The sequence below is a fragment of the Podarcis erhardii genome (genome assembly GCF_964252035.2).
Source record: "Podarcis erhardii genome assembly, chromosome: 1".
NCBI classification, from domain to species: domain Eukaryota; kingdom Metazoa; phylum Chordata; class Lepidosauria; order Squamata; family Lacertidae; genus Podarcis; species Podarcis erhardii.
The window spans coordinates 46279301-46304744 of record NC_138497.1 but is presented as its reverse complement, the minus strand read 5'-3'; the positions used below and the strand labels follow the sequence as shown (position 1 = coordinate 46304744).

The window sequence follows — 25444 nt, the reverse complement described above, 5'->3', positions numbered from 1 at the left end:
ACCCTGGAGAGCTGCTGCTGGTTAGTGTAGACCCGAGGTCACCAATGTGGCCCTCTTCAAGACTTCCCCTGGTGCCCACAAAGCCTCTGAGCATTTCCCCTGCTCACTAACCCTTTCATATTGAGATGGTGAAGGGGATTACCTTTCTCTTCCACTGCCACCATTGGAAATGGCATAGAGCTGAAAAAGGAAGTTGAAAGAGCAATGTTCTTTCCCACTTCCTCTTTCAATTCCACAGCCTTTTCAAGGAACTGTATCAGCACCTGAGTAGCTGAACAGAAGACAGAGTGACCAAGAAGATAGGAAAGAAAAGGGAGCAATCCAGGAGGAGGAAATCAGAGCAGCTGGGGGGACAAAATAGGGTGGAGACAGACAGACACATGCACAAACACTCAAGTTGAATCCAGCAAAACAGATCCTCTCCAATTTGCATTATTTCCCACCATCAGGTCACAGATCATATCTACCTCCATTGACTTTCCAGTAAGGCCATGGTACAAAAACATAGAGCCTCATAGTTTTTGTAAGAGATCCTCTCAAAACCACAACCAAATCATTAGGCACATGTGTACACAGATGTAATGGTTCTCTTGTCACACTGTGTAAAAACCAAGAGGATCCATGCCTTGGATCAATGTTTTTGTAGTAATGGAAATCACCAGATGTGCAATGTTTACTATAAAGCTTACAGGGGTAACCTGTAATTGGATGTATTTTGAGGGGATCCCATGTACAGTGGTACCTTGGTTTGCAACCGTTTTGGATTACAACCACGTCAAAACTGGAAGTGTGGGTCCCTTTTTTGGATTACAACCCATTTTTTTTATTACAACCCATTTTTGGAGGCCCCATTGGCGAAAGCGTGCCTTGGGTTACAACCTGTTTTGGTTTACAACCGGACCTCTGGAACGGATTATGGTTGTAAACCAAGGTACCACTGTACAATCATACACATTCCATCCATTCTACTTTACCCGTAACTCCAAGAGCAAGAGAGCGCCTTTTATTTTTGTTCATCTGTGAAGGGAGGGGACGCTGACTGCTGGGGTGGGGTGAAGAAGAAAAGCAACCAGAGGGGATGGTGCCCACAGTATATTTTGAATGTGCCCATGGTCCAAAAGGAGGTTAGCAGCTCCTGGTGTAGACAAGAGTGAGCTAGGTAGACCTGTGGTCTGACTCTACATAAGCCAGTTTGACTACAGCGCAAAAGCAGCCCTCCTGGTTTAATGAGTTAAGGTCTCTCAAATTAGATGGGAGGCTAGAAGACCACACAAAATTCATAAGGTTTTTTTTGTGGGGTGGAGACTAGGGCAGTTTTGGCAGTTTCAACTTTCAAACTAGTTTAAATCTTCAACTCTATGGAACTCTGGGAACAAGTAACTCCTGTGACTGAACAAAGTTGTTGCTTTTTGTTGTTGCTAAGACCAGAGTTCATATTTTTGCTGCTAAAGAAGAGCCTTGAAGAAAGAGGCATTTTAACTATAGGTTGATGGTTACATCATAAGGTTTCTGGACAAAGGATCCTGTTGTGGAAAATGGCGCTGAGATTCCTTTCCCACACTTTACAGTAGGCTAGTGTCCAGCTCGAGAGGCCAAGTTCATGCAAGCAACAGAGCTTTGGGTAGTTAGTCAGCGCTGGGTATTCAGAGCTCGGCATTCACAGCACCGTTCCTGAAGGAATTGGCTTGGCCCCCTGCGTGGACTCTTCCTGGGATTGACAATACCCTTTTCCTCCTCAGGGGAGCTGAGAATCACTGGCCTGCTGCCCAGCCTCTCTGTGTCAGAGGGGGAGACTGCTCAGCTTCAATGTGTTGTGACAGGCAACAATGTGAACATAAGATGGTCAAGGTAAAAAAAGGAAAAACTGAGCTGCAGAATTTACCTTCCCTTCCTTTCCCCTTCAATTCCAGTGAGACATGAATTGGCAAGCAAAAACTTGCATTACCACAGCAATGGTCAATCCAGGTTTACTTTAGTCTTCAATCCCAACTCAGCTGTTGAGAATGTGGTCTCTGTTCATGTAGGCTTGTTAAAACACTTGTGTCTCTGCCTGTGTTTCCTTCCACTGGGGTCTGCAGTAAGTGAGAGGCCCCTCTTTCAAAGTGCAAAACGAAGGCATTTCTTTCTGCTCAGGAATGGAGTGCCAGTGAGAGCCGATGGCCATCATGTCCAGACGTCCCAGGAAGGAAGCCTATTCATATATAATGTGCAGACGGGTGATGAGGGGTCCTACACCTGCAATGCCTACAGTGGCAGTAATTCTGTCAGTGCTAGTACAGAGCTGAAACTTATCCGGAAGAGGCCAGAAGGTATGTATGCTCTACAGTCTTTCCAGCTAAGCCTCCACAATTGTAGAGTTCCATTCTGAACACTATGAGCATATGCTAGCCTCTCTTAGGCCTCAGGTAAATGCATCTCCCAGTAGGATCGGGTTCCCCTTGGAGCAGACTTGTGGGGTTCTTAATTTACATTTCAGATGCCTGTCCTGTTTAATTTTCTCCTTTAAACACAACTGCCCTGATTGGTTTTACCACTATCTTTATGCTTCAGTATGGCTGAAACCGAATTTTCATGTTCAGTAGCAAGTAGCCCTGTGCCATACCACTTGCTAGGACGCCAAAGTAAGAGATAACACTGTTATCTTTAATGCCCTGAAGCTTTTGACCTTAGGCCAGCATGAGCATTCACAATGCACACAACTGCACCAGTAGGAAGTGAATTATGCTGCATTCCCATTGGAGGGGGATATAGGACCAGTAGGTAATGAATACCTTGTTCTACTTCCTTATAAATTAGGAACTAAAGTAAAACTATATTTCTTGGGGTTTGGGTCAAACATGTTTAGTAGCTGGAGAAAAATGTTGTTTGTACATTAACAAATGAGCTTGTACGTGGCAAACTATAGACCTGCCCCAAACCACTGTGTTAAATGGGACTCATTTGTTGAATCATGCCCATAGTTTCCCCTCAGTGGAAACCCTGCACAAAGGCTTCCAGTAGCTCAATGGCCTTCTCTCTCCACCCCCCCCCCCCGGTGCACCCCTAAACTTGGCTCCAGAGGGGGTGTTGGGAGTAGCAACTGGAACCATCTCCTTAGGTTCAGCAATTTTAGTGCTACAGGGGTGGTATTCAACTTACATTTTAGATAGTGCAATGGGCTTGAGTAAAACTTAGTTGATTACCACCATATACCACTAAAATTGCCAAACCTTATTTTGAAAATGAAACAAAATGTTGCTTGTATAGAAGTGGAGGAGGAAAAAAATACAAGGTCAAGTTCATTCAGTTTCAGTTATTAAAAGCTAAGGGCTGAACTAATTTCAACCTGCCCTTATAGTAGGTAACAACTGCTTGGTGATTCTCAGACTGAACCGCGCACATACCACAGCTTTCCAAACTGTGTGTCAGGACACATTAGTGTGTCGGCTGCAGTGTGTAGGTGTCACACAAACACTCCCTGTGCTCTTCCCGGGGCTGGAAAGGGATTAGTTTAAACTCCGGTTTGATAGTAAAACTGAATTACTGTGTCGCAAAATGATGCATGCCTAAAAAGTGTGTCACCAACATAAAAAGTTTGGAAATCTCTGGCTTGGGGGATAGTTTCTTACTAAAAATGGCAACTGCTAAGAACATGGGAGATCAAACAGAGCTTATTGCTCATTTCTGCCTTTGAATATCTCCTAAGCTATGGATTCTTATCACATTTGTTCAAGGTGCAGAACACAGAATATACTCTAGCCTATAGTGCAGGAAGTAAATTCTTCTGTAGTCTTAGATGACTGCATGAAACAAACTGTGTTCAAGTCCTCTTCTCTCTTCCTTCTCCTGCAGTACCTGCACGCCTCCCTTTGGACCCAAGCAGGGAATGTGTTGACCAACCACACCTTGCCAACTGTGACCTGATTATACAGGCTCAACTCTGCAATAATGAGTATTACTCTAGCTTCTGCTGTGCCAGCTGTTCTCACCACCAGGGCTGAACCTCGTTTTCCCCTAATGTGGTCCTGCTCCAGAAGAAGGAAGTTTATGATCTACAGTCCTGATTGCTTGAGAAATCCCATATTTGTTTACTCAAGCACACACTGGCACACACTGGGAAGTGGAGAGAATAGGTAGCAGTAGCCAAATTTCTACCTTTCTTAAGCTTTCTGTGGTGTTTTGCAACACAAACACTGATTGTCTAACAGCTGGCTGACCTACCCATTCAAGGAAATAACAAGGGACTGTTTTTCTAACATAGTTTAACAAGCAATATGGACAAGAGTCAAAAAGCAAGGAAGAAAGGTTCCTTCAGGCTGATTAATGATAACAAGCAGCACTCACCTTTAAAGTAGACTAAAACACAAAAATAAAGCCACTGAGCTCACATGTCTGTGGAAAGTTGGCAGGTTGACTGTCAGTCTTTCCCTTATGGTATCACAAGTGTCCTACTAAAATCACTCAACCCTTTCCAACTTTCAAGAGTCGCAATTGGACCAAGTGGATTTGCTTCACTACAGATACAGACAGCTGTAATGAAGAGGCCTTGGCAGCATGCAAACAATGCTTAGTATTAGAGCTGCAAGGGAGTTGCTGAACTGAACTATAGGAATTTGGATTGGGTCTTGCACTTCTGATAATCCTGAGAAAATAAGGTTGCAATTCTGTAGCCCTTTTCCTGGTAATAAGCCCCTCTGAACACGGGGGGGGGGCCTTAATTCCAAGTAAATATGCACAGGGTTGTACTCCAAGTCTCCCGCAGAACAAAGTCTGTTGTGAAGTTCTGGGATTCTTCATGCATATCAATGCCAGAGTATATGGGGTATCTCCTATGTGTAGCTAGCCAGGGCTCTGTTTCTTCTCAGAAAAATTACTCTCAGATCACAATGTGAATGTGTAACATCTAAGGATAACCATTGATGCCAAGAAAGGTCATGTTGGGTAAGGGAAGCTTTTACGTCCAGGCCACAAAGCAGTCAACTTTATTGATCTCTAGAAATTGCTACTGCAGTATAAACAAATTATGTAAACAAGGATGGGATCCCAAACCACAGGCAGAAGGGGGGAAAAACCCTGTATGTTCCGTATCCCAGTAATCTGGGCAAGTCACTTAGTTGTTGTGAGAACCCAAAAGTAAAAAGTCTACATGTCATGTAGAAGGAATGGGAAGAAGCATCATAGTTCTTAATCAGAGGAAAAATTATGCCTACAAGTTGAACTTTAATGAAATTTCCTTTCCAAAGCCTTTAACAGGAAGCACATGTATACTTTTGTACATTGACATGCAGTTCAACCCACTACCAACAGATGTACTTATAAGGTAAAGCCATGATTTACCACCCAGTAGTCCTTGCTACCTTTTCGTTAGTCTGATTTTGTGTCATTTCAGTAGTCTGCAAACAAGCACAGTGGCCTACAGTGCAACAGTCCTGGAATAAATTCAAGGCCTATGGTTCCCAAACTCTCCACGTCCAAGAACCACTTAGTTTCTTGATGGCTCATTTTATGATTTTTCTGCCTGCTGTAGCAATTGCATTACACCAAGCTAGATGCGGTATGATTTCTCATTGTATATTGATTTTTTTAATTTTATTTCCTGCTTATTGTATTTTATTGTATTATAAATTGACTTCTGTCATACAATAAAATGCAATATAAAATAAAATATAAAGAACGCAATGAAAAACCAGTATATTTACTGTGGTAGATGTGCCGCCTCTCCTCTTAAACCACAGACACACTGCAGGCCACCTAAATGAAGCTTGTGGACCACCAGTGGTCTGCAGAGCACAATTTGGGAACCACTATTCTAGGCTATGGCAGGCTACATGAATGGCTTCTACCTTAAGACTGCTCCTGCGCTCTGCTAAAGCTGTACTGAACTTAAAAGGAGAAAAAGGCAGCCTTGTTGGGTTTATGCAGCTGTCATATCCCTCCTTGTTCAGGGTGACCCTGGGGGGCAGCCTGCAGTAAAGTTTTCCACTGATGAGTTATCCACATGCAAACTGTATCACAGTTTATAGGGACACTCAGCACGAACAACTTTCACATTCTATCTTCTATAGTCTAAAGCATAACAGCATCTTGGCTGATAAAATGTCAACTTTCTGTCATCCAATGCTTTCATGGAAGAAACGTTTTAATGCACCACCACCACTTGCTCTTGAAATGGCCTGCATTTTCCCATTTGCAAAGCACATGAATGTACACAGTAAATCACAGTTCCAGGATCCCTGTATTATGACCAACTGCAGTAACATCTGCCTTAAAGCCTGCTTGCATGGAGATCCCACACAGCCAAGCACCAGAACTATGCTCTTTCAAGACCCTAGGATGGAAAGAATTATGCACAAAACTACCCACACATAAAAGGGTCAATAGACTCTTCCAAGTTTATAGGAAAACCCAAGTCTAGCCACAAACCATAACTCCAATATGTCACTCTATGGAACAGTTTCGCAGGAAAACTAATGAAGCAGCTCCCAGATCTACTAATAGGTTTTCTTAATACAACAGCATTTGAATACAACAAGCATTTAGTGTGACAACTGACACCATACTAGGCTTGGGGATAGATTAACTATATGGGTAGCTTCTCTTTCCAAAACACCCAGATATCTAATTTCAGAAATATTGGAATGAGCAGCATCCATGAAAGGATGCACCAATTGGGATCACCACCACCATACACACTAACATATTATTAGCAATCACAATTCTGCAAGTGCATTTGTGTAGCCAAACTGCTACCTACCACCCATGCAAAAGAGGTGGAACTTGTTCAGGGGAACTATGAAAAAGAACATATTCTGCAATCATGGAATGCTAATAGAGCAGAATGTGTGGGCATGTGCAAGAGAATGAATACTAGACTTGAGTAACCTAGAGTGCAACATACCTGACAGCACAATCCTTTACATCTCTAAGAAGCATATCCCATTGAGTTCTTACTCCCAGGTAAATAGGTTTACAATTGAAGCCTGTACCGGGCAGGAGTGCTCCACACTGCAACTTGCATTTTTTCAGGTCGCACTATTTTTCAGTTTTCAAATAGCTAAAGGCTGATATAAAAGAGCCAAACTGTTGTGAGCTTCAGGGCTATGAACAGTTAAAAATCGGCCACTGTAGAAGAGTGAAAGAAAAATGCACTGGCATTTTATCCCAGAGATTAGTGTTCATAAGTCAGCCTTTGTTCTCAACATCATCTGGCTACCCAATGGGAACAGCTTCACTTAAGACTGTTAAGAACATGGATCTATTGCTCCTCTAAAAAAGCAGCATCTACAACACAGGCAATGTTTAGATGACAGAAACTATATGATCAATGCATATTGTCTGCCACTGAACAGCTGAGTGCTATGGGAACAATTATGTCACAAGTTGTTGTTTTTTCCAGCTGAAAAACAAAGGTGCAAGCAAACTCAGTGCTTGCATATTTTCAATGCAGCAAGGATATGATAGTTTAGATTTCCTTGAAATGGTTTGTATTCAGAATTTGTTTCCTGTGGAAGAGGGAAGGCACACTCAAAAGATTTACCATATAAAAGCCAGGCAAGGAATTATATATTTATCCCATCTAAAATTCAAAAAAGAATCCTTTGCAATTCACAGGAATTTTATAGATCTGAAACAATGAAAATACAATTCTCAGGAAAGACACAATCTGGGATTTAGAAGCGCAATGCTCCATCTGCACCACAATGGATGGTAATCTTGATACAGATGCACAGGCACCCTGTATTTGCAGCTTTAAAAACATAGGGGGGCATTCCAGGTCTGGCTTCTCACAGCAGGGAAATGGAGTCAGCTCTGCATTAATGCTTTATAAAATGACGACACAGGTTCCTGAAATGGCAGAACGTGTAGTTTTGCTATGATTTTTTAAAATGCTGAAGGAGTATGCCAACGTTTGATTTTAACAGCTGGGTAGCATATATAGCTGAGGGAATCGCTTTTTGGAATGTGCTCCTAAAATGCTGAGGAGTTGCGTCCAAATTCATGTACAGTTAGCAACTGCCTATTTACTGTGCAAAAGCACCTTATGGAAATCCTTGCCTAATTACTTGAGGCTTTGTGCAAAAGTTCTATGGTTAACAACAGATTGTGTAGTTGGTGGCAGCTTTGTTAAGAGTGTGTTTATACTTTCAGAACTCATGACTAGAATAAGAGAAAGAGGTGGGATGGATTTGTACATAGGAGCAATAGGGTCTGTTCCAAATTCTCATAACCAAGCATGTATTTACATTTGATGCAATTATATTTTAGTATAGGGACTCATGCTTTTTCTTACTTTTTTACTGAATCTTGGGAAAGTCAAAATAGCCTAATCATCAACTGTTTTCCAGTGACAATTGTGTAGTCAGGCAGAGTCCTGAAGTATGGATGATGCCAGTTATCACAGACCATGCCAAATCATTTTCATGCTGCAGCAACAAACAGCTCTATCCCTGCAAAGGGATCAGTTCTGGAATGACAGGAATATGAATGATAAAGCTGCATAGGAAGCACAGAATGCTCTCCAGGGTTACCTCTGAGTAGAGTGCGGTAACAACCACTAAACAAAAAAGAGATTGCCATATAGTTTTGAGATCAGAAGCAGGTACATAAAGAACCATATTCCTCAAATGCAACACACAGAAACCTAGTGACTCTGCTCGCAACATTCAAGAACTCCAAATGAAGCAAGAGCAAACCAAGTGTTCAAAAGTCTAAGTTCTAGTTTTCAAGTAATCAATTTCATATGGAAATGCGAATGGCAGTGGCAGCCTGCTACACCAGGAATGCGCCAGATGAATTCAAATTCAAGGAAGTACAGACACTGCAGGAAAAGGACAAGGAAACCTGCTCAAAAAGCCACATTATCTACTACCAACATTTATTTCTGTTAAAGCAGATTATAAATCAGTACAAATATATAACTTACGTTTGCTTGTAAGGCCAAGTTTTATGAGTAAAATTAAAAATGAGATGGATTTTCATGATTTGCTGAAGGAAGAACATGGAATAGCTGCAGTCTAGCCACAAGCTTTCACACAGAACAGTGGGGGAAAGCTTTTTTTAAAAAAATAAAAAATAAAATCTAAACTCTATTCAATGCACATAAAATGGGTTCCTAAGTAGACCTGATTGTAGATATGATTACAGTCAACTTACCACAGTAGTGTTAAAACAGATTCAAGACAAGGAAACTGCAGCAGTATATGAAAAAACCTATATGTACTCCAATATGATCTAGTTTGAATTCTTTTTTTAAAAAGATAGAATTTACCCATTGTTTTTAAACCAAGACAATACTGCTCTTAATACTACTCTACTGTGATTTTTTTTTTTTGAATTGGTCATGATTCATGATTGTTGTTGCAATATGCTACTTACAATGATAGGACAAGAACAAGCTAATAACTCTGCTCCCCATTCTACTCTCATATTACTGACCGTAAGAATCAGTGATAAATCAATCTTATGTACAATTTTACATCCAACCCCCTTTTATACCTTTGGCAAGATTACTTACAACTCATTCCGCTTTTATTACCTAGAACTATTTAAAATAATCTAAAATGCATAAAAATAAAGATTTTGGCTTTATTTTATATATAATAATTATTGTGTTACTCAAAATGGAAGCTCATCCTTTTCCACAGACGGCATATGCCAAGCAGCTCTCACTTCTTCCCATTCCCCAGCTGAGCCTGTATCCCCTGGCTACTCCTCCCTCTTTCCCCCCGCTCAGAGGAATGGCTCGCTCACAGGAAGGTAGACAGACACCTCCTGAAGATAGTGGCGACTAATTTGCTTCTCATCTTATGAGGTCTTCTGAAGTTCTGTGCGAGGAAAGGGCTTCAGGGCTCATTTCCCTTCTTCAGCCCTTTTGAGGTTTCCTTTGCCATTGAAGCTCCCAAGCAGGAACGCAAGCGGCCCAGGGACATTTCCTAGATTTCCCAATAGTTGCATGGTTGGGGCTTGGAGCGTCTCCCCCCACCCCACCCCAATTGTTCCCTCTCACTGATTCCATGGAGACACCAGCAATGGTGCATATGCGGCTCACTCGTCCCCTCTGCCCCCTTGTATCCCCCTTCCACCCAATCCAATTCCAACACACATACATACAGACTTAAGCACAAAGCCACGGGACTGCTTAAAGTTCAATCTCAAAGGTCTTCTGCAATTCGCTCGAGAAAGGGTTAGTCGGAGACGGGTTGGTGCGCTGCTTCGATTTGCTTTCCAGCGCCGCCCATTGCGCTTCAAACGGATCAACCTGCTGGGCAGCTGCAGGCGGCAGTACATGCTTGTCCTCTGTGGGCCATTTGGCAGTGTCCACACCGTTGAAAGCAGCCGACCCGTTGAGCTGCTGGGGAGGAGGTTTGAAAAAAGGACTGGCAGTAGCACTGTTAGTTTCGTACTGGGGGAATGTCTGCTGCTTTATAAGACTAGGCGACTGGTGAGAGTGGGATCCTTGAGTGTGGCTCGCCGTGCCAAACACGTTTGCTACCATCTGGGAAGGGGTGATTCCAACCACCGGCACGCTTGGGGCAGAATAGGGCATTCCGTTTGCAACAGCGTATGGCTGAGCCGGGATAAACGCTGGTTGCATGGGCTGGACCACACCGACAGGCACAGGCTGAGATGCAATGAAGGTGCTGCCTGGAAAAGCTGGGGCCGCTTGAGAAGCCACAGGAGGCTGGAGGAGTGGCTGGGGAGCTGGAGGTGGCTGCGGCTGTGGCTGCTGGGACCGGACAGTTTTGGACACCTCTTCCAACCAGCGGTCTGCCTCGGAGGGAGTACGTCTGTGGTTCGCCTGGAATAGATTCGGTGAGGCAGCTCCTGAGTTGGTACTCCACTCGGAACCTATGAAGGAAAACAGAAGTTAGGGTAAGATCTCAGCAAGGGATACGCACCATCCTGTTTCTAATCGCTGCTGATTGATAAAGGATCTAACAGAGACCTTGAAGAAGTTCCAGTTTCCAACCATAACTGGATCAGGCTGGTCAGTTTCATAACAGAAGTGAGATCACTAAAACTAATATAGCAGGTTTTATTAATTGGACAAATGTGAACTTGCACTTGTTCATACTGGAGTTATGCCCAAAGACAGACTTTACAACATCCAGTCCCACTTTCAAAGTAGAAAATATTTACACCCATTCAGTTTCAGTAGAATAACTCCTCATTCTAAAGCTCAATAAAGGAAAAGTGCAAGTGGTAACTGGACTACAGGAATGTACCAGATTGCCAGCCCCCAGACCAGGGGATGTGATTTATTTTATTGGCTCCAGGAGCCAGAACTTAGAAATAGGCCAACTTTGAAAGGTGGATGGGGGCTATCCTGTCAGTCACATAACATCACAATTGACAGGTGGGTTGCCCCTTCCACCGGTCAAATTACAGGTGTGAGAAACTGCTGCAGAGAGCACCCAATTGCTCTCTTGAGTCCAGCACTAATTGGGATCACCCCTTCCTCGAATAGAAGGAATGAACCTGCTTACCACTGAGTTTGGGTGCACCTGCACTGCAGGCAGCTCTCTGATATGCTTGACTCAGAATAATCACTCAGATGATTGATGCTCAATGCTGGGTCTTGGCTCTGCACAGCTAGTTGTCAGGTACTTTGGGCGATCAATAACATGGCTTTGGTCAAGCCCTGCTTCTACCCACATGCTATCAGGTACGGGTGGGATATGACCTGCCCAAAACGGCATTGTGGACCTAGAGGACCAAAATTGGCCTGCAGACTGTAGGATCCCCACCCGCCCTGGGCCAAATGAAATGCTAACAAGGGAAGGAGGGTATGGTACATGGCATTCCAAGCAGGCACTGGGGAATTTATGCACCCCACTTTGGAACCAGGGAGATTGCCAAACATGATGTGCAATGGCCCAATCTCCAATTACAAGCCTGACAATGGGATATCTGTACTGACTGCTAAATAAATAAACTCTATGACTCGGAATTCACCAATTGCAAAACTGGCATGATAGTTTGAAACTGTACTTACTGACAGCTTGTTGCTTTCGTTCTTTCCCTTCCTTCACTTATACTCCTTGCTTACGCTTTCTACGCAATTCAGTCTGTTAACCTCTGTCTAACTGCTCTGTAATATTCAATACTTAACATTTCAGTTTCTTTTAACTTATTTCAACTTAATACTTCTTTTCTGGATCATGCCTTATTCCCACCCTCTTCTCTGCAAAGGATAAACCCCTGACTCCTCCTCTATTGAGTTTCTTTACTCTTCAAATCTAAAAGGGCATATTACTGTTGTCCAACAATCCCCAACTTAAGCAGATTTTGATGCTTCACCTTGGAGCTGCTTCTGGGTCTTTCCTTCCAACTATTTATTTTCATTAATTTTGTTACATTTATATCCTGCCTTCCTTCCATAGTGAGTCCAAGGCAGTGTAAATCTGGTTCCCGGGCTGTTATCCATCCAGGCACTGACCAGACCCAGGCCTACTTATCTTTGGCAAAGGTGGTAGCCTCATGTGCCATCAGATGAGAAGCTATAGCTCAGTGGTAAAACTTGTATGCTTGGTTCCATAAAGCATGAGGTTCTACCCCTGCCTTCTGGCTTACAGAACCTCAGATAGCATTGTAGGGTTCTGAAAGGTCTCTGCTTCAAATCCAGTCCTGCTGGATCAGACCAAACACCCCTCTAGTCTCACAGAGGCCAACCAGATGCCTGTGGAAAGCCTACAACCAGGTTCTGAGTGCAACAGTGTTCTCCCCATGTGTTATTCCCAGAAACTGTTATTCAGAGGCACACTGCTTTCAACAGTGGAGGCAGTAAATATGAACATTTATTGACCCAAAAAAGGGTGTACAAATTTGGCTTGGCTCAGTAGTCAGCCATCGCTAGACTTCACCACTGATTCTCCACTTTGCCCAAGTCCTCTACACATGCCAGAGGATTCTGGGTAGGTCACATGTTGCTCTGTAGTTTAGAGAAGGAGCAGCACAAGTCTTATGCTGCTTCTACGTGCTCCAAAAATGCTTCAACACTGATCTGTGCAATAGGAATCTCATGCTGCACTGAGCAACAGGTTTTTAGCCAACCAAAGTACAGTGTGAAAAAGACACTTCCCATAAGTTCTGCGCAATTCATGGAGAGCTTCAGGGAGGGATCTTTGTGCACGTGGGTATCATGCTGTGCCAAAGGTCTGGGCTACTTGCTCATAGTAAGCAGAAATGTGGAGGTCCAGCCAGACACAACTGGGACAACCAACCTGTGGCTTTCCACTGCAGCAAGGTACGACATACATGCATTTTTATGCCACCGGGTAAATGTATCTGGCAACCCTTGCTAAAATGCATGCATACATGCATTCAAGACTGTACGGATGTTTGGGAAGTACTGGTATGCAAACAGTGATCATGTCTGGTACATTACATGTACAGCTGCCCCCAAATCAGTAGATTCATCCTTTGCTAGAGTAACTATGAGCTGCACTTCAGGGGTAAAGTCAAACCACTGTGTGGGCAGCACCAAAGTGACCTCTTCGGGGCACAAGCATGGTCAGTGTGGATGGAGGTCCTGGGCTGCCCCCTCTTGACCTTGCTGATATGGCCCAAAGGAAAGCAGAGCAATAAATTTGGCACTAGCCTGGCTGCAGGAGTTGCCGGAAGGAGGCATACAAGGCGCCATCCAACCATCTTAGGAACTCCATTCTGGATTTGTGTAGGGTTTACACCTTAGTCTTTTATTCTCCCGAAGATATCCAACAGGGCAGAGGAGGTTTAGGATCAGAGTTTTCCTTCTCCTAGATAGGCTACCCTCCCAGGTTGACAAGTCCCATGTGCCCTGCTACAGTGCCAGCTTTGAATTTCCAAATGTTGGCAGTTGTATCCTGGCTACTAAAGTAGTCTTGCTCCTGCAGTAAATTCTTATCCTCTCTCAAGCCATCTAAATGTTTCCCTAGATACTGAAGTAAAAGTACAAAGCTGCACCTCAAACATCCTTGAAAACCTATTATTATTCCTACAACTGTCCCTGGCTGGTGATGATGCAAGGGAGAGCCTTGCTGGTGGTGGCACCCCAGATCTGGAACTCCCTCCCTTCTAAGATAAGACTGGTGCAGACACAGTTGAGCTTCCTGCACCAGGTAAAGACTTGGCTATTTGCCTAGGCCTTTGCAGGAATGCAATGCCAGATTGGATTTTTTTCTCTCTTCAAATTGCAATTCCTCTGCCTTGCTCTTATTGTTATCTTCTCTGGAATTGCTTTTTGTAGCAAAGAGTGAAACAGAAAGGCTGTAAATAAAATAAATGGATTCCTTTGCTTTGCCTCAAACCAGATGGCTTTGGATATTAAAAATCCCCAAGCAATGCATTAGATGAAAGATCCCTCTAATCCAGCACCACATATTTCAACCCACAGGATCTGTGCCCGGTCTTACCAGAAAGAGTGGCTGCGGCTCTAGTTTTAGCAGCAGCTGGAGCAGCAGGGGCAAGAGCCCAAGGATTGGTTTCACGAACTGGTATTGCTGTGGGTGCTACAGTAGTTTGAGCTGGTTTAGCAGTAAGCACACTGAAGGCAGAGGCAGTGCCATTAACTAAAATGGGAGCAGACAACATCAATGCTGTTAATTCATGCAAGGCATGCAGGTGACTGGGATGTTAAAAATAAATGTATGATTTCTGCCAACATGCAAGACACATCAACATCTCAGCCACTCTTTCACACTGTTAATCTACTGACATTTTCTACGATGCAAATTACATTTCCTGTTGACTCAGGTGTTAAGACAACCAAGTAATTTTTAACTATTTTTCCTAAGCAGAATGCAAATAAAATGACTTCCACATTTTATACTCAAATGTAACCCAATTTGTTTTTTATAACATAATCAATACAGTTAAACTACTTCATCTGCACTGCAAATTCAAAGCCATTAATTACAGACTTCTACTATCCTACCCACATGCTTAAATTTAAAGTGTCCATGAAAAACCAAAGGACGTGAACTTCACGTTCCACACATTTTTACTTCTTCCTCTTTCTCTCCCATTTATTACTATTTTTATTATTACTTGCTTGACCATGAGCAACATTCTTACTTCCTGAGCACTAAGGGTGTGGTTTGAACTGAGAAAGTGTGCAACAACTTGGAACTGTAAAGATCTTCTGGCTAATGAAATCAATTTCTACTCCACAACCTGAAATTCTAATCACATTTTGTCTTTCACCAAAATTCGTTGGAATTATTATTGGTCTCAAGGATCCAGTCTTAAGTTACTTTGAGCAAAGCTATCAAAACTTTGAAGTTGAGAAACTAATAAAAAGAATTGTTTTAAAAAAAACTTTGAAGTTGCACCTCATTTAAATCAACACACCAATTGTTTTCAAGGCTAAAAATGTGATCTTCTCTTTGAAACCATTTTATATAATTAGTTGAATACTTTTGGATGGGTCCTCATCTTTTGAGGAAAAGCATATAAAATGAGCAAAGCATAATGACTTCAGAGACAAACAAGGCAGCTGCAAGACACTTAGAGACATTAAAGCAATGGCGGCGGAGGAAAGCAGCATTGCATATGTAACAAACACCATGAATGCACCCAAACTTAAGAGAGGACACACCTTGAAAAGCAGGAGACTGTGGTGCAACTACAGTGACTGGTTTTGTCATAGGGGCAGAGGTGAAAGGGTCCTCCGACGGTGCGCTAAATGCATTTGTAATCTGGGAGCACAGGGAACTAATGCTATCCACTTCTCCTTCAACCTCAGGAACTGAAAATAAGAATAAAAATTGCACAGGAATGCAGTCAACTGAATGCACAGGGCACATTCTTCTCTCCTCCCCCCCCCCACTCACATGATATTTCTATGGCTATGCAATATTGGATCAGCCCTAATTTAGCAATATCTAGCAACAACAACCCCCAAGAACTAAGTGTTTAATTCATTCCTCTGTGCAAGCACATGAATTAAAATATGCCAACTTAAACCACGATGCTCATGGCCCAGATGTTCAGACCATACATTTCTACCTCTTAATGTGTTCCATGTATTTCAAACTGTAAAGGTATTTAACAATAGTAAATATTATTGGGCTAGGTATGTATATTACAGTGGAACCTCTGTTGTCGAACGTAATTCATTCTGGAAGACGGTTCGACTTCTGAAACACTCGACAACCGAGGCACAATTGCCAGTCGGCAAAATCCATTAAAAAAATGGAGAAACACAGAAATATTATACAGAGGAAAGTTGATAGAAGTTAAGGTCACAATGTAAGTACACTTTGGTGCAGAGCCAACAACAAAATTGGTGCCTGACACTGACATTTCAACAAAGAAACAGTGAAGGTACGAGGGGTAGAGGATCATAACATCTCTTTACACAGATCTCTCTCAAATGTGGTGATCAAGTGAGCTCAAACTGCATCCAAGTGTACTAAGGACATGGGGATAAATTTTGCCCTACCTGAGTTTTTCATGGGGAAGTCGCTCTTCCTCTGCACCGTTGAAGGGAGCTCATTTATTCGCAAAGAGAGCTGTCGTTTAAATGGGGACATCTTCTGGCTAAGAGCAGGGAAACCTCTGAACGAGCCTTGTCTGGCTAGTTGCTCTATGGGAGCGTGTCTTCGTGGGATAGCATGGGGGTTATTTGACTCTTTGTCAGCAGAGGATGCAACCTCAGCACTAGGAGAGGTTGGGGAACTTGGTGATGGGGCTGTATTGCCAGGTACAACACTCGACACCGCCGCTTTCACATCAGTTTCAACTGCGAGAAAAAATAGCAGGAAAAAGTTAATACAGGGATATTGGCTAAAGAGACCTTTTTATCATTGGGTTCTTCAGAGATTTTTTAAAAATTAATTAAAAACAATATGGTAACTTCCTGGATGGATAGATAGATAGATGATAGATAGATAGATAGATAGATAGAGAGAGAGAGAGAGAGAGAGATAGATAGAGATAGAGAGAGAGATAGAGAGATAGAGAGATAGAGAGATAGAGAGATAGAGAGATAGATAGATAGATGATAGATAGATAGATAGATAGATAGATAGATAGATGCAAAATGCTATTTTTCTACAGTAATTGTTTTTTGCATTTTTATCATGTCTATTGGAGAGACAGTGCTCGGTGCAATTAACTAGCCTCTTAATCTATCCAGGTTAGTTTAGCAAACATTTCAACGATAATAATGACTTGTTATAAATTCCATTTTCCGCCTTCACTGCTACTGCTCTGTTGTTTCGAGATCAGGATGGAGCAAATCGCCTCTCATCTTGACACACTCTAAATGGGGCTGCCTTTGAAGACTGTCTAGAAATGTCATTTGGTTCAGACTGCTGCAGCTAGGCAGCTTATGGGGGTATAGGGATGTAGGAGTCATGTTACTCCCCTTTTGTAACAAATGCACTGGATACCTATTCCTTTCTGAATGCAATTCAAAGTCCTCATTTTTACCTATAAAGACCTAAATGGCTTGTGGCCAGATTACCTGAAATGCCTCCTCCTCCTCCTACTTCCATATAATCTTGCCTGAGAACGTAGATCTTTCACAGAGGCCCCTCTCAGTGTCCCTTCAGGTATCCATAACATATGACAGGGGCATTTCTGTAGCTGCCCCCACCTCCGGAACTCCCTTGAGAGATCTGCACTGGTTTCACGGCTTGCGTTTAGGAAGGCAGTTAAAGCTGCTGCTTTTAATCAAGATTTTAAGCCCTCTGAAATACTCTGCTGTGGGTTTGGTTGTTTACTATTGTTTATGCTCGAATTCACTACAAATGGCCCTCTAGAGCTGGATTTAAGTCTTTTATCTGTTTGAACATTTCATAGACATCACACAAAATAATAAGCCATTAATGAATGGCTTTTGCATAGCAAAGAGCCATGGAGATGCTGCACATTAATCTGCCAGAGATTTGACAGAAATGTATAGGAAGCAATTCAGTGCTTCGCTGTTTCAAAAATCCTATCAGTTTAAGCGTTCTTGCTTTCCCAATGGAATAAGCTTCCCTCGCATACTGTATTGCAGTTTGCCCCAGTTCCCCCACCAAAAAACAAGCCAATTTGGGGTGGGTGGGCAAGGAGTGGAGAGAAGGGGAAAGCCCCCATTGCAGTAGTGGAAGTCCCTGCTCAGGCTTCCACTAGCAGGACCAGGTAGTAGAATCTGGTCTTCAGTGTGTCGTTCCAGATAATGAAACTAAAATTGCAAACATCTTATCAGAATATTGTGTTCTACATTAAGCATTTTCCAGGCATATTTGAACTAAATGTGGTGAAATAAGCAACAGTACAGATATGGGACAGAGAAGCTCATTTAAATGATTTGTTCGAGAATAGCTCCAAGACCTGCCGCTTTCTTCCACTTCTTAATTTACACACTTCCCAACTGTATTGGTGCCTATGCCCCACATACCTCTAAAGGAAACTAACAATTTCAGTCATTATTTAAAGGGCTGGGTGGGGGGAAACCTAATATATAGGGGGCTAATACATGTCTACGAAGTCAAGAGTGAAAATATAACGTATTTTTCGCCCCATAGGACACACTTTTTCCCCTCCAAAAATGAAGGGGAAATGTGTGTCCTATGGGGCAAATGCAGGCTTTCGCTGAAGCCTGGAGAGCGAGAGGCATCGGTGCGCACCGACCCCTCTCGCTCTCCAGGCTTCAGGAAGCTATCCGCAAGCCTTGCGCACCCGGCGGGAGGTCCCGCCCGGCGCGCGAGGCTTGGGGCGGCAGCCTGTCGCCCGAAGCACGGGGAGCCCTCCGGAGGGCGCCCCGTGCTCCGGGCAGGTGTGCGCAAGGCTTGGGGCGGCAGCCGCGGCTGGGGGGGGAAATAATTTTTTTTTATTCATTTCCCCCCCCCCCCAAAAAAAAAACCGAGGTGCGTCCTATGGGCCGGTGCACCCTATAGGACGAAAAATACGGTAAGTGTACTAAATGATTATCTGCTCTATCTTGTCATGAAGATGCAACCATTGTTTGAGAGTCTATGTGTTAAGACAGCTTCTATTCTTAACCAACTAGGTAAATCATTATTACTTTTTCCAAGATCACTGGCTCTGAAGTGTTGCAGGCCATGAAATCTGCAGGTGCTCCTTTAGTATTTAAGAAACCAAAGTATTAGACTAGGAGTGGCAAAATTTTGGCCCTCCAGAGATCGCTGAACTACAACTCCTACCTGTCCCAGTAAGAATGGCCAAATGGCAAGGGATGATGGAAGTTGTAGCACAGCCCTTTCTAGGGGGTCAAAGGTTCTCCATGCCTATATTAGACAAATCAAGCTCAGAAACATGGGAAATTAATGAGTTACACTAATCCCTCCTCCTCAATCTAACTCGCAGAATACACAACACACTATATCTCTGTTTCTGCAAAATCCAAAGCTCTCAGGAGCCTACTGAGGATATTTTAGGTCCAAAACCTTATCAAAAGCTATAATGAAGTTATTTTGCAGTAAGGTTCATAATCTCACTTTTATTTAAAATGACAGGCCAGGTAAAATGGTAGTTTGATTAAGAACTTCCCATAGCCAGACTTGTACCCCATTACCTTTTGTGTCTTGTATCTGCCTCATGCCTTCCTCTCTTTCTGCTTGTTCAGTTGCTGTAGTAACCCTGAAAGACCCCTCTCTTGTGAATGTGGTTCTGCTGGCATCAAAGGTGGCAGTCACCCCACACTCCTTCTCTCTCTTTTGCTTTCGCTCCAAGCAGGCTGCAAACGCACAGCCAACTGCATGACTCAACCTCTCTCCCTGAAAAGATATTGCGTCATTTAGAAACCAAAATGGAACTACATATTTCCTCCAAACATTGCCAAATGATAGCTGGCACTCAGTGCAAGCTTCCCTTCTCTGTACAAATTCTGGTCAGCAGAATTCAGAACTATTACATCCAGATAATGCACAGGTTATGAGAGACATGAGACATACACATGGATTAAGACTTTAAATATATATTTTAGCTGCCAGGTGTTAATGCTGTTCAGTCAGCTCATATACTGAAATATTGGTGCTATAAAATCCATAATGCAGATACTGTACAATTTTTTAAAATGGCAATTCATGCTCTGTAAGCACATTAGGTTCCTTGTTTGTATTAAGAAACATACATGATTTACACTAGCTACAGCATTTTAACATTCCAGTTTCAAATATCTGAGCCTGTTGAATGCACTGCTCTTAAATGACAAGATTGCCACAAGAAAGCTAAATTTCTCTAGAAAAGTGATATAATTTGGAAATGGCCTCTTCCTTTTTTGTGATCCTAAAAGCAGCTTACCGTGTCCTTTACAGCCATAAAGCAGTGACATATCCAGCGTCGTGTTGTGCCATCTCGACAGATGTAAGAAAATGCCCTATCAAAATTCCTGTCCGGAGCACAGAAAGAAACCTTCTCTATTGTCTGATCAACTATAAGGTCCTAAAGGAAAAAACCAAGAAAGATGATATAAGAAATTCAAATCATTACAGGAGCATGGAATATACCACACAGTACATTTCTAGATTTCCTTCTTCCCTCTATCAGATTAATACCAAAGTTGTACCTTTCAGTCTGCCAGATATATTTGCTTTATATATTTCCACATATATACTACATATTTAAAGGGGTGACTTAAAAAAACAACTTTGGCTTCTCTTCAAAGTTCTGTGCAAGTGTATCCCCAAAATTATTATACTGATTTGAGATTCAATGTTTGGAGACCTGTACTAATTCATCCAACCACCAAGGGGCAATATTACAATCAATTTCCCACATGAGCTGAAATATTACCATCAAGCATTATAGAGTGTAGTAGCAGAGTTTAGAATAACAGCTTTAATATTGGGATATTTAAGCTAAACTGTTTATTAAGCAGCAACTGGCTCTCAAGCATCCATGGCAAAGTTCAGCTGCATTTTAAAATAGTTAAATATATAACATCAGCAGCTCTAGAGATTTTAGTTTATGGAAACAGAAGTCAGGTGAACCACTGGAAGCACAGGACTTAAATCAGGTGTGGGGGAACTTTGGCTCTTCACATGCAGCTGTAGTGCAACCCTTACCACTCCTGCCAAATGGCCCTGCTAGCTCAAGCTGATGGGAGCTAGAGTCTAACAAAATCTGAAGGACCATAGGCTTCTGATTCCTGACTTAGACAAAATTATAATAGTAAGAGGCACAATAACAACACCACTTGGCCTTCATATAAGGGCTTAAAAGGTAAAGGTAAAGGGACCCCTGACCATTAAGTCCAGTCGTGACCGACTCTGGGGTTGCGGCGCTCATCTCGCTCTATAGGCCGAGGGAGCCGGTGTTTGTTCGCAGACAGCTTCCGGGTCATGTGGCCAGCATGACTAAGCCGCTTCTGGTGAACCAGAGCAGTGCACGGAAATGGCGTTTACCTTCCCGCCGGAGTGGTACCTATTTATCTACTTGCACTTTGACGTGCTTTTGAGCTGCTAGGTTGGCAGGAGCAGGGACCAGGCAACGGTAGCTCACCCCATTGCAGGGATTCGAACCGCCAACCTTCTGATCAGCAAGTCCTAGGCTCTGTGGTTTAACCCACAGCGCCTCCCGCATCCCCATATAAGGGCTTATGTGCATTCAAAGCATTTCACATACATCTTCAGGTCAAAAACCAGATATGCACATGTTTGCTAAAGATGCCGCTGCCAATTGGGGGTGCTGGGGGGGGTATTTTGTCATTAAATTTAGTGGGGTGGGAGTGCAACCCTCCGCCTCCCTTGCCTTACCTCTGCTCTGCTGCTTTTAACCCTCTGTCCCTCAGGCTGTCTCGCATACTGAAAAGTTAATAAGGGAGGGGGGGTCTTCAAGCAGAATTCTGGGAAGGCAGCCAAGAGTCGCTTCCCCGCTATATTCTTTTTTTGTCAAAAAAGTAATAAAATGCATGTTGGTTCTTCATCTCCACTTTACGATGAAAGTGGCAAATCAATGTTTACCAAATCTGCACACATCTGGTTTGGGCCCTCAGTAGCCCTTACAACAGCTCTATATTGTAAGTGGGGAGCTGAGAATGGGGGAAATCTATACAGCAGGCTCACGCCCAACATTTAAATCATTAGCTTGCCAACTCGCATCTTATTCTCTTTCACTACGCAACACATCAAATTGACTCTGAACCTGCATGGGGCTCTGGACTTGCACAGTGGGTATTAGTCACATGTATAAATATCATTGCTGGAACAGTTTCCTTACGCTTCAATGTACATCATTTCCACAGCTGTCCCTGGGATGCAGCTGCCTTCCACAGTGACACAGAGGATCGAGGCAGCAGACATACAGAGTTGTATCATCTGTAGCATCCCAAACAGTGCCACTACAGGGTATGATCCATCACAGAACCTCCTTATATTTGACATTAAATGGAAGCTGCAGCGGATGCAAACCTGTCCTTGGTTGGCGTTATTCCCCTCTGCAGATACCTCCATCTATTACTACTTTTTTAAAAAGGGAGGAGCAGAGAGCAAAGAACATAGGTGACCCCCAGCCTACTAGAGTCACTGACAAGACTCCCGCTGATCTCTGTGTGCTTACTGGGGAAAGGGACAAGTTGGGCTGTCAATTTTAAAAGAATAACTGTAACCCTCCTGCAATAAAATAGGATGGCACAAATATCACGCAAACATCATTTAAAACTAAAAATAGGATTGGACACATTTGGGTATTCAACTAAAAAGCCATATGCAGTTTTTAAAATATGCACCTTCGGGATACGAATTAGCATATAAAGCGATATACAAATCATTAATTTTAATGCTCTCCCTTCAGTAATGCCTTAGAGATATTTTAAAGATTGAAAACCTTGATTGAGAATTAATTTGAATTGCACTGGCTTCTAGAGCCTTCAAATAATACCTTCCTCACATATTTTATTCATTTCTCACTGCAATATTTTATTTTACTTATTTTTTAAATATTGCCCTTCATCCAAGGATCGCAGGGCAGTTTACAATATAAAAACACAAAAATACACACCATAACAAATGTAAAAACAAACAAAAACAACAATTCTCCCACAGATTTTCAAAATCTTAAGATGCAGCAAGAATGAAATTTAGATCAATCACATATCTGTATGCAGTTTAATCTCTTTCAGCTTTTCTGCAGGGACAGAAAGAACAGGATGAAACTGTTGCCTTCTCCCTATTTATTGCTATGACAAAAAACACTTTTCAAGCAAACAAAGCAAAACAAGAATTCAAAGGACCTAAGTTCACAAAGGCAGAGAAAGCCAAATAAAATTTGAGCCATATGTAATTAGCATATTTCATTCGCTGAACTAGGCATGTATGAAGTTATTAAAACCCTGCAATAGAAGAAGCAGTGAGAACTATAGTGATTATCTGTACAGCTTATGATGGTTCCAAACCCAGCAGTGTCTAACCTTTGTTTTCTCATCAACAACTCTGAGTCCATCCGCTGAAACCCACAGGACGGCTTTAACTGCCTTCTTTCCGCTCTTGCAGGAAAAAAAGAAAAAAGAAAAACAGTATTACTGCTGTGCTGTCAATAAGGCTGAATGCAGACTTCCTCTTTCCAAGAAGCACAAAAGTCAGTGTGCAGATGATATCCAACTTCAGTAGGAGTGCCCAAAGCCAGATATTCAGACCAAACAACAAAACCTCCAGAGAATCAAGCTGAAGCCAGCCTTTCAAGAACACAATGCAAAAGGAAGGGGGGAAAGAATAGAACAGGATGAGTCAAGTATGTTAATACATTCAAATAAAGGCAAAGAATTCAAGCTTAAATTCTTTACCTGTTTAAACACCAAATAAACTGTCAGTTAACACTGACGCTTAAGGAGTTACACCACAAGTAGCCTTTTTGCTGCCAGTTTTAGCAACAAGCATTCTAAGTCTGTCTTCCCATCACCCCAATGTTCTGTCCCGTATCTCGTGCGGTAGCACTACCATCAAATGTGGAAGTACTTTACAGGATCGTAGTCAGCATAGGATTAGGGAAGTAGTTCCATTTCTCCTTGCGAAACAGAACTTTTGTCCCGTCCCCCCCATATACCCCCTAAATCTGTTCCATGGGCTCTTCCATATTGGGCAAAAATATTCCAATTTAATTTAATTTGGTTTGATTTGATTTGTAATAATTTGGAAAAATTAATAAAAACAATTCAGAAAAAAAGATTCCTGCATTGCAGGAGGTTAGACACTATGACCCTCAGGATCCCTTCCAACTCTTATTATTCTGTGCAACTTTCAAATGACCCGTAATGTGTGCGTGTGTACTGTATGCATTCGCTGGCTTTGACTGGTCAGCTAAACTGGGGGGGGGGGGTAGCTGAAGGGTCTCAGAGCCTTCCCTTGCACGTGATGAAAGGCTTTGGAGGATTGAGCAGACAAAACTAAGAGTGGTCCAGCTGTTAAGAAGGCCGTTTCTGCACATAGTATAGAGGGAGTTGAGGGACAGGTGGGGCTTATCAACCTGGAAAGGTAGCCCATCTAGCAGAAGGGAAACACTGATCCTAGACCTCCACTGCCTGCAGGATATCTTCAGGAGAAGATAAGGCTAAAGAGTAAACCCTAGGACAGTTGGATAGTGCCTTGTATGCCTCCCTCTGGCAACTCCTGCAGTGAAGCTGGTGCCAAACATGTTGCTCTGCTTTCCTTTGGACCACATCAGCAAGGCTGAGAGGGGGGTCTTGTAGTCTGGGCAGTCCAGGACCTCCATACACACTGCCCAGGCTTGCGCCCAAGGGTGCACTTGGGTGCTGCTAACGCAGCAGTTTGACTTCACTCCCAGAAGTGCACTCCATCGTCTCTCCAGACGGATGGATGCCAACAATTGTGTTTTTATGCTTTGTACGACATCCTGATTGGGCTCAGCTCTAACAGTTAGGCTATAAATATGTGAGTGACTTATGGGATCTTTTATAGGCTAAGCAAGATGGCAAATACTTCAAGCCCCAACAAAATTCCTGTTACAATTCCCATTCTCAAATGTCCCAGGGCTATTGTCTGAAGCCTGTTCCCTTCTTTGGAGATGCGGCAATCCCACTATCTAGGAGTGGGTTGCAAAACCCCTCTGACATTTTAGAAGGAAGCATACATATCACTATTCCTTTTTCCATTTCCCCTTATCAACAGAGAAGATCTCACTACTGATACTGGCCTAGGGCTAATAAAGTTCCTCACAGCTACCCTATTAATTGTTTGGAAGAGTCTTGGAGACTAACTCCACTCCGTGACACTGAGAGATTTAACCTTTCATCCTATAACATATAGCTTAGATTGTTTAACGTTACACTAAATAACAAGTGCTAAGATTATTGAAGTCATATTTTGATGTGATGCAGTTTAGCTGCAGTTACAGATAGGTAGCCGTGTTGGTCTGCCATAGTCAAAACAAAACAAATTCCTTCCAGTAGCACCTTAAAGACCAACTAAGTCAGTTCTTGGTATGAGCTTTCGTGTGCATGCACACTTCTTCAGATACACTGAAACAGAAGTTCTCACTATATAGAAGGGTCTGGAAACTTCTGTTTCAGTGTATCTGA

At 42.7% G+C, this 25444-nt stretch overlaps 2 protein-coding genes across 9 annotated transcripts in view; one reads left to right on the top strand and one right to left on the bottom strand.

The window, feature by feature from the left end:
• Window positions 1-5138, top strand: part of PAPLN (papilin, proteoglycan like sulfated glycoprotein) — a 63618-nt gene extending 58480 nt beyond the window's left edge. For all 3 annotated transcript variants that reach the window (XM_081881325.1, XM_081881324.1, XM_081881323.1), the window contains 3 exons: window positions 1740-1848; window positions 2134-2309; window positions 3832-5138. In XM_081881325.1, the coding sequence (XP_081737451.1) occupies window positions 1740-1848; window positions 2134-2309; window positions 3832-3980 (434 nt within the window). In that variant the 3' untranslated portion in view covers window positions 3981-5138. The remainder of the gene's footprint in view (window positions 1-1739; window positions 1849-2133; window positions 2310-3831) is intronic.
• A 3695-nt stretch (window positions 5139-8833) lies between these two features.
• The window catches only part of NUMB (NUMB endocytic adaptor protein), a 65998-nt gene continuing 49387 nt past the window's right edge, over window positions 8834-25444 (bottom strand). For 4 of the 6 annotated variants that reach the window (XM_081881680.1, XM_081881683.1, XM_081881682.1 and 1 more), the window contains 7 exons: window positions 23321-23395; window positions 20215-20355; window positions 19487-19688; window positions 16403-16702; window positions 15557-15706; window positions 14373-14528; window positions 8834-10827 (listed from right to left, as the gene is read on the bottom strand). In XM_081881680.1, the coding sequence (XP_081737806.1) occupies window positions 10118-10827; window positions 14373-14528; window positions 15557-15706; window positions 16403-16702; window positions 19487-19688; window positions 20215-20355; window positions 23321-23395 (1734 nt within the window). In that variant the 3' untranslated portion in view covers window positions 8834-10117. The remainder of the gene's footprint in view (window positions 10828-14372; window positions 14529-15556; window positions 15707-16402; window positions 16703-19486; window positions 19689-20214; window positions 20356-23320; window positions 23396-25444) is intronic. The other 2 variants (XM_081881684.1, XM_081881685.1) reach the window with 1 other exon arrangement.